Below are 16,577 nucleotides of genomic sequence, written 5' to 3' on the forward strand. Positions count from 1 at the left end.
CAAGAGAAGAGGGAGAAAGTAAGGTATAGAATGAATCAGAATACCTGGCTCTCCTGTCTAGGAGAGCTTATATAGTGCCCCCAGCGCTGGGCCAAAGGTTGGTCTATTGGGCCGGGATAACCGGCCCAATAAACTCAACTGCCAAGATAGTCCCTGTATCGTAGGGGAGGCCGTTATTTTGCCTCTATCTTGGTTGGAGCCGTTCCGCTATTCGCGGGTAAGGGATAAGCTCCGTGACGGATATGGTTGGGTAAATGAGCACGTGCTAAACGTGCTGCTTAGCTGTTAAGCTATGATGGAACTGATCAACATGCATGGATAGACGAGCACGTGTTTAACGTGCTGCTTACCCATTATGTCGAGCAGGACACGTCATTGGCTGACGTGTCGGGGAAGTCTCCCCTTATTGAGATGTGCCTCAAATGTCGGGCAGAAGTGATTGGGCCAGCTCTTGGCCTAGTCCAGAACACAATTTGATGGAAATTAGAGATGGATGAGAGAAGGGTTACAATTTCATGATTCAAATGAGAGAAAATTGGAGATAAATTCATGATAGATTCACGATTCAATAGGACATGGAAGGGTTTTTTATTTTTTGAAAATCAAATAGAGTAAATTTGATTTTTTGTGATTTTATATTTATCAGTCAGTTGAACAGTTAATTTTACCAAACACTTCAATTAGTTTATCAGTTAGAAGCTATCAGCCATAAGCCAAAAGCTATCAACTAGCTTATCGGCCACAAGCTATTTCTGCCAAACAAGCCTAAGAGTAAAAGAGGAAGAAAAAATGAAAAGCTATAAGCTTAGAAGCCTACTTGAAATAGCTTCTGGAAAATAAGTCGGTAAAATAAGTTATAAGTTTTTTCTGAAAAGACTGTTACCAAACAGATCTTTTAGCTTATAAGCCATAAGACCAAAGCTAAAAGCTAACTTTTTTGGCTTGCCAAACAAACCCTTATAATTTTATCTTAAATACATTTTTATCCTTTAAATTTTATTACAATTGAAAACAAAATAAAGTGATACTGTATTATTTTTTTACGCTTGTCTCTATTTTTATTCCTGAAACGTTACTAAAAGTACCCCTATATTATCACTGTTTTATTTTTATACTAGTATTACTGTATCATTACTTTTGATTTATCTTTTTATTTATATGTTACTTCGTATAAGGAAATTGTTTGTTATTACCTGTGCCTATATTTGTAATAAAAACCTAAAAAAAGTTAAATAAATTTGTTTATTATAAAATTTAAAAAATGTTTTTTTACGCAATTTGTTTGTTATAAAACCTAAAAAATGTTATGTTTAATCTTTTTTATAAAGTATAATCATTGAAATGAAAATAAATTTAAAATAAAATTTCAAAGAATAAAATTTAATTTAATAATATATAAAAGATATATTAAATTAATAAATTTAAATAACTAAATTTGAAGTATCTTAAATATTAATTAAATATAGATTTTATAAAAAGAAAAAATTACAAGATGTTTTATTATATATTAAGAATGACCTTTTATGTGATTTTACGTTTATTAGTCGGTTGAGCCACTAATTTTACCAAACACTCCGATTAGTTTATCAACCCTAAGTCATCAATCATCAATTAAAAGCTATCAGTCATCAACTATAAATTATAAATTAACTTATTAGCCGACGGCTATTTTACCAAACAGAGCATTTGTCAAAAATAAAAAATAAATGTGAGTCTTATAATAATAAAATAAAAATAAATGTATGTACAAAAAAAAATTGAGATGAGATGAGAGGGGTGAAGCAGATTTGAGAGCAAATTGGCTTAAGCAACCGATCTAACTCATAATAAGTGAGAAGATTCACTGAGAACAGAACAATAATCATCTTTTCGAATTCAAATTTCGTTTTGATAGATTTCTAATTCTTGACTGCAGAACTCTTCAATTTCGTTGCCAACTATAAACACCTGATTCAACCGTAACAAATGGTATGTGTATCACTCTTTTCTATTTCATTTTCTTCTTTTGAATCGTTTTTTTCTATTTTTTTTTTAATTGATTAATGTTTATTTAAATTGAATCGAATGAATTAGGATTAAGCAAATTGAAATAAAAATGGTGTTTATGATTATGGAATTTGGTTTCAAATTAGGTTTAGGATGATGGAATTTGGTTTCAAATTGAAACTTAAAATTTGGTTACTGTTTTTTAGTGATTCAGCTGAATAATGTCTTGATAGTGAAAAATCCTAAGTTTAAATAGCGGTTTTAGGTGATTTATGAAGATATATCACATAGTTTTGTTAAACAGCGGCTTTAGCGGCGCTATAGCCTAGCAGAATTTGAACAAACCATTATTGTTTCGAAATACGTGATTTAGTACAAAGTGTTGTCAAATAGGGATTTGGATTTGCTGCAGTAGAAAAAGCATGTGGTTACACGCTGTCTTCGATCTCAGTCGTTGATTTTACATCGAACCGTTTAGATTACACATGCACTAGAGTAATTTTCACTATTGATTGAAATGGGACGGTTGATGATGTAACTGCATTGACACAGTTTTAGCAATAAATCTGTTTCCATCAAGTATAACGAAGTTTAAACAAAATGCTATTTTCTGCGATCTGTGATCGACAATGATGGTTTCATAGCTTGTTTAAGTCCCAGTCTTTTTAACATGGTTTTAGACTTGTGTAATGAACTTCTCCAAAAGTTGAGTTAAGTGCTTCTTACGCATTTTGAAATAGTCTAGTTGGAGAAAGATTGAAGAACAATAACAATTTTATTGCGAAAATCCTCTGGATCAGTATGATATTCATATTTGAGAAATGAAAGAGTATACAATCCTTAGGGCTCATTTGAGTAACCTGGTCTCTCCCAGTTCTGACCAATTGTCTGGACAACCTCTAAATTTGCCCTACTTGCAATGTAGTAAGTGACCTATCAAACAGACGACAATGTTTCTTTCTTTACGAAACAGTTGAAATAGTACTTACTGGGTAAAATTTACTACTATCAACTATCAAGTGTCACATGAGCATATCTCAATTGGTAGGGATATTGCATTTTATATTCAAGGCCGGGGTTCGAACCAGGGATCTCCGACTTATTCACTTCAAGATGTGAATTCTAGCCATTAGGCTACCTGACCAAAAAAAAAAATTACTATCAAGTCTTGCTAGGAAGTAGGAACTTGTAAATCCAATTCTTCTCCCTTTATCTTGTTAGTATAACAAGATTTTCATTACATTTGGACCATTTGATTATTAGGTTTCCGTGATGACCCCCTTGTTAGGTAGCTGAAATATTCGTCTTGATTTCTGCAAAGAATGAACCCCTTGTAAGGTAGCCGAAATATTCGTCTTGATTTGTCAAATCTGGGCTGCATCTTCCACTTCAGAAAAACTCTTGTGTGTAACTGTCCTATATTTCTATAGCAGTTTTCAGAAACCTACTCTAGTTGCTGATCTCAGGCACCATTAAACTCCATAACCATGACATTATTACAACATCTTACTCATCCCAACCCAAGTAGTAAAGTTTGAATCCTTGAAATTAGGACCTCTTCCAACGTGATGGTTTAATTTTCATTCTTTTTTTTATATGGGTTTGGACTTGTTGATGCCCACTACCACTTGAGGTAATTCTTCCCATTTAGATGCAAGCTTGACAAAACAGGCTGCAATTAAACAGCTCCAGTATGTTCAGTCAGGGACACGGTTCCAACTGTATTCATTGAGGTGTTATTTAATTACTTTTAATTAGACTTGTAGAGGTTCAAGTGTTTTGGTATTGTTAACGGAAAGTGATGAAATAATCAACAATACAAGCGAACGGTTTAACTATCAAAAAGGTTTTTTGATTTAAATGCTTTGTAATTAGTTATCATTTATTTTAGGGTATTATAGCATTGTTTTGATCCATGCTGCCTACCTCACCTAATGAAAAAAGACATTTGCCACAGTTTGACACTATTGCCGGGTTCAGTATCTCTCCTTTGTTTTCGTTTGCCACCACCAGAAAAAATTCCTGTGAGTTCTTTGGTGAAACCACCTCCATTCAAAGCCCTTTCACTGATTTACCTACCTAAACCCAAAACCTCAAGTCCAATTGATCTACTGACCCATATTTCTATCATAATTTGTTTTCCTTTAAAATTTGACTATCATAATTCGTTTTCCTTTAAAATTTGGATTTGAAGTCTTGGTATTAGTGTTAACAAGGGTAGTGACTCAGTGAGTCTTTTGTTATTATCAAATGATAATCATTAATCATTTCAAAATATTGATAATTCATAGTCTTAATTCTTTCCCTTCTCTTTTATCTAAGCAAAAGATCCTGTTAGTTCAAGTGTTCAACAAATACAAATTAAATTACTTTGGTTGGATCTAGCTTGCTTTGTGTATCTAATTTTTTTTACTGCCTGTTCTCTTCTGAAGTTATTAATTTCGAGAGGCATCTGCTGCTGTTATTTACACGTTCAACGATACAACCTACTCTTTGAGCTATTTTGTTCAATTTGTTTTTAAGAGGATGTGGTCAATGTTCTATGCTATGTGAATTTTTACCCATAACATAGATGGGACTTGTAGCCCTGTTTTCCATTGAAATCCTTCCTCGAAGCTCTAATTTATTTATGTATCTGTTATGCATTCTGTGAAATTTGGGGTGGTCTTTAATCTTAACTATCATTCGTGACAGGATATGTACATTCGCATTAAGCGTGATAAGACAACATATTTCATCCGGTGTAAGCCATCTGACAAAATTCTTGACATAAAGGAGAAATTACAAGAACTAATCGATCAACCTGTTAATGACCAACGGTTAATTCTACCTGGTACTGGCGAAGTATTAGAGGACGCTAAGACTCTGGCTGATCAAAAGGTACACTACTACATAAGTCTTCATGTGATATACTCCTAGCCTCTTTGTCCTTTTCTATACCTAAGCTCTTCACCCGCTTCGTCCATTCCTAGTCTGACACTATGTGTATATTCTTTTTTTAAATGTTAGCATTTAACAAATATATTCTTAGTTTCTTACTAGTGTTATACAATTCTGCTTGCTTCTCATATGACTTACATACTCTAGATGCTTACAATATCCTTTTTTCGACCTTTCAGATTGAAACTGATGCTGTTGTTGCACTGACCTTGAGGAAAGGTAAAATATATATCATTAACTGAATACCACCATAATCCTCTTCCTTCCTATTCCCAATGTTCTTTGAAGGATCCTCCAATTTGATAATAGAGATAGCCTATTTAGGGGATTCAGATTCATTGCAGTCGGAGAGAGGTGACTACACTGCAGTCGGTCATATCTGGACTGTTTGATTAAGATCAGACAGTCCAGATTTTTAGCTTGAATTTTATATTTAAAAACAGTTAAAATCTAATCTTAAAATCTGGACCGTCTGATATTGATCGGACGGTCCAGATATCCTGACTGCATGCAGAGCAGTTTTTTTTTTTTTTATAAGCTGCATGCAGAGCAGTGTGATTGCACACAATCCAATTCCGTATTCAGGTCATCCTGGATATAAATGTTGGACTAATTTTAAATGATTTCATTCCTGTTGGAGAATTGCAATCATTTAGGGACTGTTTCAGAAAGATTTAATGCTATATCCTCAAATTGTTTACACAGTTAGTTTCAGGTAACCTTGGGAGCCTTAGAAATTTATGAATATACTTTAGGGATTAAAACAAACTCTAATTATTTTTATGGCAAATATGTATAGTTTATTCACATTTGGGCATATTCGTAACTTTTCAGGTTTTTATCGTAGTTATTTGTAAATTGCAATACAGATAATTATTTGGCCGAGTTTATCATTTAACATAGAAGGCCCTACCCCGTGTGTCAAAGTGCTTCCTTGTTTGTATTCATATACTCTGAGCATGTTTATCTTTATTCTTAAAGATTTTAGCCTTTAGGTTGTATTCCATTTTCTTCAAGGATGATGTTCAACGTATCCTTATGCAACAATTGCAAATTTGTTTACTATTGTGATTTGTGACATGATAGTTCGTGACATTTTTCGCTTAAATGGGGCTTTTTGTTTTCCATTGACTTCCCTGTTTCTACTATATAAGGGTGTAACTAACTAGTCACTAAGATGTTGTGTGGCTGTTATGGCAATGCTTAGGTTATAGGGAAACCAAAGTAGCCAAGATGACAAGAATAAAACAATTCCTTTAAATCCAAAAGTTTACTTTTTAATTTTTTTTATTGTAACAATATTTCCTTTTGCTTTCAGATGATAATGAGTTTGAGGAAGTCAACATTGTTCGACCAAATGATTTCTATCAGACAAGGGATGCAGAGGGTGGCAATTGGTAAAGCCGTACTCCACCATAGACTGTGTCACAACTAGTACGTTGTTCATTGGATCATTAACGAATATTTTTTAAAAAAATAAATAAAACTTCCATGATAAGAGCTAACATACTATCTGTTAATTTTCCAGGTGACTTGGTGAATTCTGTAATGACTGGAAACATTTTGTAGAGATAAATGATGTACTTGTTTGCATTACACTGAAACTTTGCCTAGATTGTGAATCAATAGATTGGTCTTAAACCAATGTGATGCGATAGGGCTTAGGTCATCTAGAAGACACAAACAATTTACATAGTATTGGGGAAGTTAAAGTTTGAATTTTTTTCTTAAAAGATTCAATATATGGTTGATTATTATTATTATTATTATTATTATTATTATTATTATTATTATTATTATTATTATTTGGGGGAAAACAATATTAGAAGAGGAAGACCTTTGGTTCTGCTGATTAGGGGTTTTTTTTTTGTTGAATAAATTCTACTGATTAGGGTTAGTTATGCTACTTAGGATATAGCCGTATTATTTTACATATTTTTAATAAGTTAGCATAACAGAATTTTAAATTTCAGTATTTAGGATAAAATTGTTAGAACAAATTTGACCTATGAAATAAGATTATTATCATTTAAGTTTAAATAACAGTAACTTTAGGATAAAGTTATTCCTCAAAAAAGTAATTTTAGGATTTCTGTCAAAAAAAAAACAAGATATTTTTTTGAAAAAAAATAAGATTTAGTTAGTTATTATTTATTAACCTAATCTAGTTGGGACTCTTCTTAACCCTATTTAAAGGCTTCAAAATTTTGTGAACTATAGAAGAGACTCTCTTAAAAACAAGACAGCCCGCTTTTGCTTTCACCGTAGGTCGAAAGAAAAGTTCTACCGCATCTCAACGTTATCCCAGACCAGGGTCTACAACTGCTTTCTATATGGGTGCTATATTGCTTCTGCTCTTTGCCAATCTGTTTGAGTTTTGCCAGATATTTTCTGTCTGTTGTGCAGTCTTTTCGGCTTTGCTCTGTTTGTTGTTTGCGTTTTGGTTCGGTCTGGTTTGTGCCTTTGCTTGCTGCTGTGCGGTGTTGTATCTGCTCGTTTACGTCGTTACTCTTTTTGTGTTGGCTTTTGGTTTAGTGTTTGTTGTTCTGTTGTTGGGGTGTAGTGGCTGGCTTGATGATATTTCGTTGGCTTTGATGTTGGTGTTGGGGTTTTGTTTCGATATCTCCAGAAACATATGGGGGATCTCTCTGACAGTTGATTGATTTTTTATTAAACGACAGGATTCCAATTTTTTATTTTATTTTTTAGAATAAAAAAACGTGAACTAGATTTGGAAACTATATTATTTCTTGATGATGAGAATGAAGAGATTGACACAATGGTGAAGAATTTTGGTACTATGTTAGAGGTTGTAAGTTTTATCTTCAGTTCCACCATAAATTAAAAATATAAGTATCGGCCATTATAGACGTTTGGCCTGACTTTTCTGGCTCTTTTTTTAGAGTTTGTGCAATTTTTATATATTATTATAAGTTTATCAAGATAGTTTATGATAAAATAGCTTATAAAATTACAATTTTTATTAATGTGAACTTATAAAATAGCATAAAACCTAATTTATATTGCATAAGCTGGTTGCATAAGCTCTAAAAAAGAGCTTAAAAAGTCAGGTCAAACAGACCGTATATATATATATATATATATATATATATATATATATATATATATATATATATATATATATATATATATATATATATATATATATATATATATATATGGGGTTTTCTAACTTAGACCCTAGTTAGGTCTAAGTTAGCAAGGTGCACCTTTTCAATTGGACCAAAATACCCATTCTTTTTAATTAATTAACCAAAATACCCATTAATAGACGCGGATCCAGTGTTGCGCACGTACCGAAGGACCATGGTTACAGACCGTTGATTTCCATCAGACAGCCAAGATCTGATCTCATCAAGACTGTCTGATCAATCAGACAGCCCAGATCATCCTGATCCATCAGATTTCAGCGCGTGCGCCACACTGGATTACACCCTGGAGAGAGAAAAATTTGCTTTTTAAAAGTAGGACACGTGTCACACAATGGTTGGCTGGACGTGATTTTTGTTCATTTAATACTTTGAACTCAATTATTTCGTTGTAAATTATATATATTTTTTTTTTTATACCAAAATTCATAATTTTTTTTTCTACAAATAGAGACTTGGTTCGTTTGATTTGGAAACCGAAAAAAAAATGCAATTTTTCACTACCTTAATCTCATTTTTTGTCTACTAAATACGTTACTTGTGTGTTGTAATTTAACACGCACCACTCAACCAACTCACTGAAACAATTATACCAGGAAAATAGTAGATAATATTCTGGAACTTTTGGTATATTTTATGAAATTTTTGGAGACCTGAAACTATTTTTAGTTAATTAAATGAGATAAAACGGTAATTAAAAACTAATGTTTGCTTCTGAAACCATTTTACTGGTAGAATGGTTGCACATAGTTGTATTCTGAAACCATTTTACTGTTGGTGTAAGCCCTAGAGGCCAATTACTTATAATTGAATAATAGATGTATTGAATAATTTACTTATCAAATAAAAGGCTTTTCTTTATTTATTTTATATATGATAAAATGATAAAGTCCCTAGAATAGTCAGTTCACTTATGGAACGTTAAGTATGACTTAATCGTGAGATTCCATTAAATATAAGAACACTATTCTTAAACATATCCATAGTCAAATTTTATTGTGAAATGGGATAACGATAAAGCATAAAGACTATTATGTTGGTAGACTGATGATCATATCTCACTGATCATGGATAATGAGTTATCAAGTCTTCACATAGATATAAATGTTAAGGGTAACTTTATATCGGATTGACCCACCATGAGAATACTACATAGAGTGTTATGAAATGTCATAAGTTTTCTCATAGTGATAAAAGGTGTATTCCACCCTTCGACCTGAAACCACTATGTACCCTAGATGCAGGAGTGTAATACCTTGTTGTCATTCAAACGTTATCCGTAACTGGATAATTATAAAGATGGTTGATGGGTATCCCACGAATCATGCTGAGGGACATGAGTGACCTAGATGGAATTTGTCCCTCCTACATAACGGGAGATATGTCTATGGGCCCAATATTGAACTAGACAAGGATGACATACTATGCCTTGTGTTCAATATAGACATGAGGACAAAAGGGTAATTGTGCACAAGATATTTATCACGGAAAGGTTAGTCAGATCACGTGACATTCCTATGACTTGGGTAACAGTGATGTGTTGCTAGATACCGCTCACTGTTTATAATATTACGATTAATATTATTGCCAACGTCATAAGAACCTACAGGGTCACACACATAAGGACAGTTAAGAAGGGAAAAATAAGTAAGACTTATTGTGGGGGTGCAGTTAGTGAAAAACGGTTATTGGGCTTGAGAAGCCCAATTTCGTGTAAACTAAAGACCTCATAAGAAACTCTATAAATAGAGCCTTATGAAGTTCAGAAGTTACACTTTTTGAAACCCTAACTGAGTTTAGAAAAATTCTGAATTTCTCTAAACCCTAAACCGCACAAAATTCCCTCAGCCTTCATCCAAGAACAGCTAGCACTGTGAGATCGAAGGTTTCTGTTCGTGTGGACTAAGTGGAGGTGCTGCAAGTGCGGTGCTTGTGATCGATAAAGGCGGCCACAGTTTTGTTCTTCAAAGGTAATATTCTAGACCTGATCATGCTCATTCACAAGAATCCATTGATGGGAAATCTTAATTTTAAAATTCCGCTGCGTTTATAAAAGTGTTTTATGAAACGATTTCCCAACAGTGGTATCAGAGCCACTTGTGAAACCATGAATCGGTTTGCTGTTTCATTACTGTTTTATTAATATGATTTTGAATCGGTATTAATAATAAGAACAACAAGGATTAATAAAATTTGATTGATCGGTTTAAAATATATATGTGATATATATTTCTGATACGACGCATCAGTGTATGTGATACATTGATCGTGTCATTCATTCGAATGTTTGAGTGATTGGCGTTTAATTTGGATGATTGTGAGCGTGAGCTTCGGAACCGTTTATGGTGAAGCATCATATATCCGATCGTTCATCTAGAACTAGCAGTCCTGAAACGTTTTGATGAATGGTGGTTGTATTAGGGTTTATAACAATACAAGTGTTGTGTTGTTATATAAACAGAACATATTGTTCATTGAAAGTTTTAAGTGATTGTCGTGAGCATGAATGATTGTGAGCGTGAGCTTCGGAACCGATAACTGGTGAAGCATCATATATCCAATCGTCTATGGTGAACAAAATCCTGAAACGTTTTGATGAATGATTACTGTAACAATACAAGGGTTGTGTCGTTACAAAAACAGAGTACGGCTAGGGTTTGTATCTGAAGCATCAAGTGTTGGTGCGATTAGGATTCATTGATGAAGTGTTCATCGAAATTTATTAATTGGCTAACTCTGCGTAAGGTGATCAATCATAGTCTTTTATTAATTGGACTAATGTAATAATAATAAATTGTGTGTTTATTGTTATTAAAGTTGCATGATGAATGGTTATGGCCTTAGTTCTTTTTCGTTTTATTTGGGATTTTAAATACGGCCTGCGTGTCGTGCCTCTCTTATATTTTCTTGATGTAATTTCTTTTCTCATCTCACTCCCTCGTATGAACACGAGTTTCTTGTAGTGATGTAATATAAGATTAGCAAATAGGACAGGAAGGACATCAATGAAGATCTATCTTGGAGAAGTATAGGTCATTCTTAGATATAGCATAGGTTCTCTCAATGGCTTGAGGGAACAATTACGCTAGGGGCCATAACCATATCATTTTATTATATTATGTATGTTGATGCATGTTATGAATGGAGTGACGTCATTGTATGTAAGCCGTGGTAAGGTGAGATCAAATTAATTATAAAAGCCCTCAAAGGAATTAATATTAAGTTTTATTGCTTTCCAACGAATAGCGCCCTTCAAGATCAATATCGATCAATGTAGGTTTTGCCAACGCGAAGTGCATTGTCAATATTGATAAGTTGCGGTGAGGTAATTTATTTATCCGATCGCTATTTAATGGGTCTAACTTAACTAAAGAAAGTATAATAAGATTATATAACTTTAGAAGCAAGTATTGGGTTATTCCATGTGATGGATTAGAATAAGTGTTATTCACCCAATAGAAAGGATATGAGAGTTGTATGAGATACAATTGGAAAGGAGTTTCCTACCTAAATAACTAAGTTTTGTGTAATCAGCCCAACGCTGACTTAAAACGAAGTGAAATATGGATCTCATTCTCACTAGAAAATCTTCCAACGGGATTTTCCGAATCAAATGTCGAGGGTCATTTGTTTTGAGTAAAATAGTGAGAGAGCATGTTTAATTAAAGGCCTAATTAAATGTGTATTAAAATTGTTCAATACTTATATTTTCACTTTTATAATTGTAGATCACCATGTCAAACACCAATACTTCGAACAACATTTTGCGAAGCATTCTTGACAAAGAGAAATTGTCTGGGACAAATTTTCTTGATTGGCATCGTAACTTGAGGATAGTCCTCATGCACGAGAAAAAGCTGTATGCTATTGAGGAACCCCAACCTAACCCTGAGGATGAACCTGCCGCCAATGCTCCAAAGGCACAAAGGGATGCTTATCAGAAGCGTCTTGATGATGCCATGGATGCAAAGTGCCTCATGCTGGCTACCATGACCTCTGAGCTTCAGAAGCAACATGAGGACATGAATGCGTTCGATATGATCGAACACTTGAAAACGCTCTATCAAGAGCAAGCCAGGATTGAGAGGTTTGAGGTTTCCAAAGCCCTGTTTTCAGCCAAGCTATCTGAGGGATCTCTAGTAAGTCCACATGTGCTCAAGATGATTGGGTACGTGGGGAACTTAGAAAAATTGGGATTTCCACTTGGAAATGAGCTTGCAACTGATCTGATCTTGCAATCGTTGCCGGAGAGTTTTAATCAGTTTGTTCTGAACTTCACCATGTCGGACATGGAGAAGACTCTGCCACAACTGCTAGGCATGTTGAGGCAAGCTGAGCAGAATATGAAAACAAAAGGGAAGTCCAACCATGTTCTTATGATTGGCAATGGAAACAAAGGGAAGGGCAACAAAGGGAAGGGAGTCAAAGGGAAGGGCAAGGAAGTTGCCAAACCCAAACCTACCCCTAAAGCCTTGAAGCCCACTGGGGGAGTTGCAAAGGAGGGTAGGTGCTTCCACTGTAACAAGACTGGACATTGGAAGAGGAACTGCCCAAAATACCTGGAAGATAAAAAGAATGGAGTAGAGAGCTCTAATTCAGCAGGTATCTTTGTTATTGAAATTAATTTATCTACTTCTTCTACATGGGTATTAGATACCGGATGTGGTTCTCACATTTGTACTAATGTGCAGGGGCTGCAAAGGAGTAGAGGATTGGCTAAAGGTGAAGTCGACCTACGAGTGGGAAATGGAGCAAGAGTTGCCGCATTAGCTGTAGGAGTTTATAATTTGACTTTACCTTCTGGTTTAATAATACAGTTAGAGAACTGTTTTTATGTACCTGCCATTAGCAGGAATATCATTTCTGTTTCTTGTTTGGATAAACTTGGCTTTTCATTTACAATAAAGAACAATTGTTGCTCCATTTATTTAAATGATATTTTTTATGCCACAGCACAAATGAGTAATGGATTATATATTCTTGATCTTGAAATGCCAATATATAACATTGATACAAAAAGGATTAAACCTAATGAGTTAAATCCTACATACCTTTGGCACTGTCGTTTAGGCCATATAAATGAGAAACGCATTTCCAAGCTCCATAAAGATGGGCTCTTGGATTCATTTGATTATGAATCTTTTGAAACATGCAGATCTTGCTTATTGGGAAAAATGACAAAGACCCCATTCACTGGTAAAGGTGAAAGGGCAAGTGATCTTTTGGCTCTCATACATACTGATGTATGTGGACCATTGAACACACATGCTAGAGGAGGTTTTCAATACTTCATCACATTTACTGATGACTACAGTAGATATGGATATGTGTATCTAATGAAGCATAAATCTGAATCCTTTGAAAAGTTCAAAGAATTTAAAAATGAAGTACAAAACCAACTAGGAAAGAAAATCAAAATCCTTCGATCAGATCGAGGAGGTGAGTATTTAAGCCTAGAGTTTGATGACCATCTAAAAGAGTGTGGGATCTTATCCCAACTCACTCCTCCTGGAACACCACAATGGAATGGTGTGTCTGAGAGAAGAAACCGAACCTTGTTGGACATGGTGCGGTCTATGATGAGTCACGCTGATCTTCCAAACTCCTTTTGGGGACACGCCCTATTAACAGCAGCTTATACACTTAACCGTGTTCCTTCTAAAACGGTTGAAAAGACACCATATGAGATATGGAGTGGCAAGAGACCACATATGTCTTACTTAAAGATTTGGGGTTGCGAAGTTTATGTAAAACGTCAAATTTCTACTAAACTTGAACCTAAATCTGACAAGTGCTTCTTTGTGGGATATCCAAAAGAAACAAAAGGATATCACTTCTACAATCCTTCTGAGGGCAAAGTGTTTGTCGCTCGAACAGGAGTATTCCTAGAAAAGGACTTTGTTTCCAAAGGAATCAGTGGGAGGAAAGTAGATCTTGAAGAAATTCACGATCCACAAAGTAGTGACACACCAATGGAGGAACAAGAGCAGGATGCACAAGATGTTGTGACAGAAAATCCTGCTCATGTAACACAAGAACCACGTAGGTCCAACAGGATACGTCAAGAACCTGAAAGATATGGATATTTCATATCGGAACAAGGCGATGTATTACTCATGGATCAAGATGAGCCTGTGACTTACCAAGAGGCCATCACTGGCCCTGAATCTGAGAAGTGGCTTGAAGCCATGAAATCTGAAATGGATTCCATGTACACAAATCAAGTTTGGAACTTGGTGGAAGCTCCTGATGGGATTAAACCCATAGGATGCAAGTGGGTCTTCAAGAAGAAGACTGACATGGATGGAAAGGTACAGACCTACAAAGCGCGATTGGTTGCTAAAGGTTTCAAACAAATTCATGGGGTAGACTATGATGAAACATTTTCACCAGTTGCGATGATCAAATCCATTCGGATCTTACTTGCCATCGCTGCATACTATGATTATGAAATCTGGCAGATGGATGTAAAAACTGCCTTCCTTAATGGGAGTCTCCTTGAGGATGTGTATATGACACAACCTGAAGGCTTTTGCATTCCAGGAGAAGCCAAAAAGATATGCAAATTACAGCGATCAATCTACGGATTGAAGCAAGCTTCCAGAAGTTGGAATCTTCGTTTTGATGAAACTGTAAAACAGTACGGATTCATTCAAAATGAAGATGAGCCTTGTGTTTACAAGAAGGTTAGTGGGAGCATAGTCGCATTCCTAGTATTATATGTAGATGACATATTACTAATAGGAAACGACATCCCTACCTTGCAACAAATTAAAACTTGGTTAGGGAATTGCTTTTCTATGAAAGATCTGGGTGAAGCAGCCTATATATTAGGAATAAGAATCTATAGAGATAGATCACAAAAACTGCTTGGCCTGAGCCAGAGTACATACATAGATAAAGTGTTAAGACGCTTTAATATGCATGATTCCAAGAAAGGATTCATTCCTATGCAACATGGCCTATGTCTTTCAAAGACACAGTCTCCTTCATCTAAAGAAGAAAGAGACCGCATGAGTAAGATCCCTTATGCATCGGCTATAGGATCTATCATGTATGCCATGATATGTACTCGACCAGATGTTTCATATGCCTTAAGCGCAACAAGCCGTTATCAGTCTGATCCTGGTGAGGCTCATTGGGTGGCTGTCAAGAACATCCTTAAATACTTAAGGAGGACTAAAGACTCATTCCTAATATATGGAGGCCAAGAAGAGCTAAATGTAATTGGTTACACTGATGCTAGCTTCCAAACAGATAGGGATGACTTTAGGTCGCAATCAGGCTATGTGTTTTGCATAAATGGTGGCGCTGTGAGCTGGAAGAGTTCAAAGCAAGATACAGTTACTGATTCTACAACCGAAGCTGAGTACATCGCTGCATCAAATGCAGCAAAGGAAGCTGTTTGGATAAAGAAGTTCATTACTGAACTTGGCATATTCCCTAGTATTGTGGATCCCATTGAATTATTTTGTGACAACAATGGTGCAATCGCACAAGCTAAGGAACCTAGATCTCACCAAAAGTCCAAACACATACTCAGGCGCTATCATCTTATTCGAGAAATAATTGATAGAGGAGATGTGAAAATATGCAGAGTACCAACACTTGACAATGCTGCTGATCCACTTACAAAGCCTCTTGCTCAGCCGAAGCATGAGGGCCACACTAGGGGCATAGGTATTAGGAGTATGCCTGATTGGCTCTAGTGCTAGTGGGAGATTGTTGGTGTAAGCCCTAGAGGCCAATTACTTATAATTGAATAATAGATGTATTGAATAATTTACTTATCAAATAAAAGGCTTTTCTTTATTTATTTTATATATGATAAAATGATAAAGTCCCTAGAATAGTCAGTTCACTTATGGAACGTTAAGTATGACTTAATCGTGAGATTCCATTAAATATAAGAACACTATTCTTAAACATATCCATAGTCAAATTTTATTGTGAAATGGGATAACGATAAAGCATAAAGACTATTATGTTGGTAGACTGATGATCATATCTCACTGATCATGGATAATGAGTTATCAAGTCTTCACATAGATATAAATGTTAAGGGTAACTTTATATCGGATTGACCCACCATGAGAATACTACATAGAGTGTTATGAAATGTCATAAGTTTTCTCATAGTGATAAAAGGTGTATTCCACCCTTCGACCTGAAACCACTATGTACCCTAGATGCAGGAGTGTAATACCTTGTTGTCATTCAAACGTTATCCGTAACTGGATAATTATAAAGATGGTTGATGGGTATCCCACGAATCATGCTGAGGGACATGAGTGACCTAGATGGAATTTGTCCCTCCTACATAACGGGAGATATGTCTATGGGCCCAATATTGAACTAGACAAGGATGACATACTATGCCTTGTGTTCAATATAGACATGAGGACAAAAGGGTAATTGTGCACAAGATATTTATCACGGAAAGGTTAGTCAGATCACGTGACATTCCTATGACTTGGGTAA

General features: G+C 35.0%; 1 protein-coding gene across 3 annotated transcripts; it reads left to right on the forward strand.

Annotated features, from left to right (window-relative positions):
• The first annotated feature begins 1,724 nt into the window (after positions 1-1,724).
• Positions 1,725-6,695, forward strand: LOC123884049 (polyubiquitin). Of its 3 annotated transcripts, XM_045933045.1 has the most exons (6): positions 1,725-1,830; positions 1,916-1,968; positions 4,681-4,866; positions 5,106-5,145; positions 6,245-6,360; positions 6,455-6,695. In XM_045933045.1, the coding sequence occupies exons 2-5, from the start codon at positions 1,966-1,968 to the stop codon at positions 6,325-6,327; spliced, it is 312 nt and encodes a 103-aa protein (XP_045789001.1). In that variant the 5' UTR covers positions 1,725-1,830; positions 1,916-1,965; the 3' UTR covers positions 6,328-6,360; positions 6,455-6,695. The 3 variants fall into 3 exon arrangements, with proteins under 3 accessions (XP_045789001.1, XP_045789002.1, XP_045789000.1); XM_045933046.1 differs by having other exon boundaries at positions 1,733-1,968; positions 6,245-6,323; XM_045933044.1 differs by having other exon boundaries at positions 1,735-1,968.
• The last annotated feature ends 9,882 nt before the right edge of the window (positions 6,696-16,577 follow it).

This window comes from Trifolium pratense, linkage group LG5 (genome assembly GCF_020283565.1).
Source record: "Trifolium pratense cultivar HEN17-A07 linkage group LG5, ARS_RC_1.1, whole genome shotgun sequence".
NCBI classification, from domain to species: domain Eukaryota; kingdom Viridiplantae; phylum Streptophyta; class Magnoliopsida; order Fabales; family Fabaceae; genus Trifolium; species Trifolium pratense.

What these genes read in the sequence shown, in the direction of transcription:
- LOC123884049 (XM_045933045.1), top strand. An exon ending in AGACTCTGGCTGATCAAAAG is followed by an intron (nt 4,867 to 5,105) that starts GTACACTACTAC and finishes TCGACCTTTCAG; the next exon opens with ATTGAAACTGATGCTGTTGT. An exon ending in TGCACTGACCTTGAGGAAAG is followed by an intron (nt 5,146 to 6,244) that starts GTAAAATATATA and finishes TTTTGCTTTCAG; the next exon opens with ATGATAATGAGTTTGAGGAA.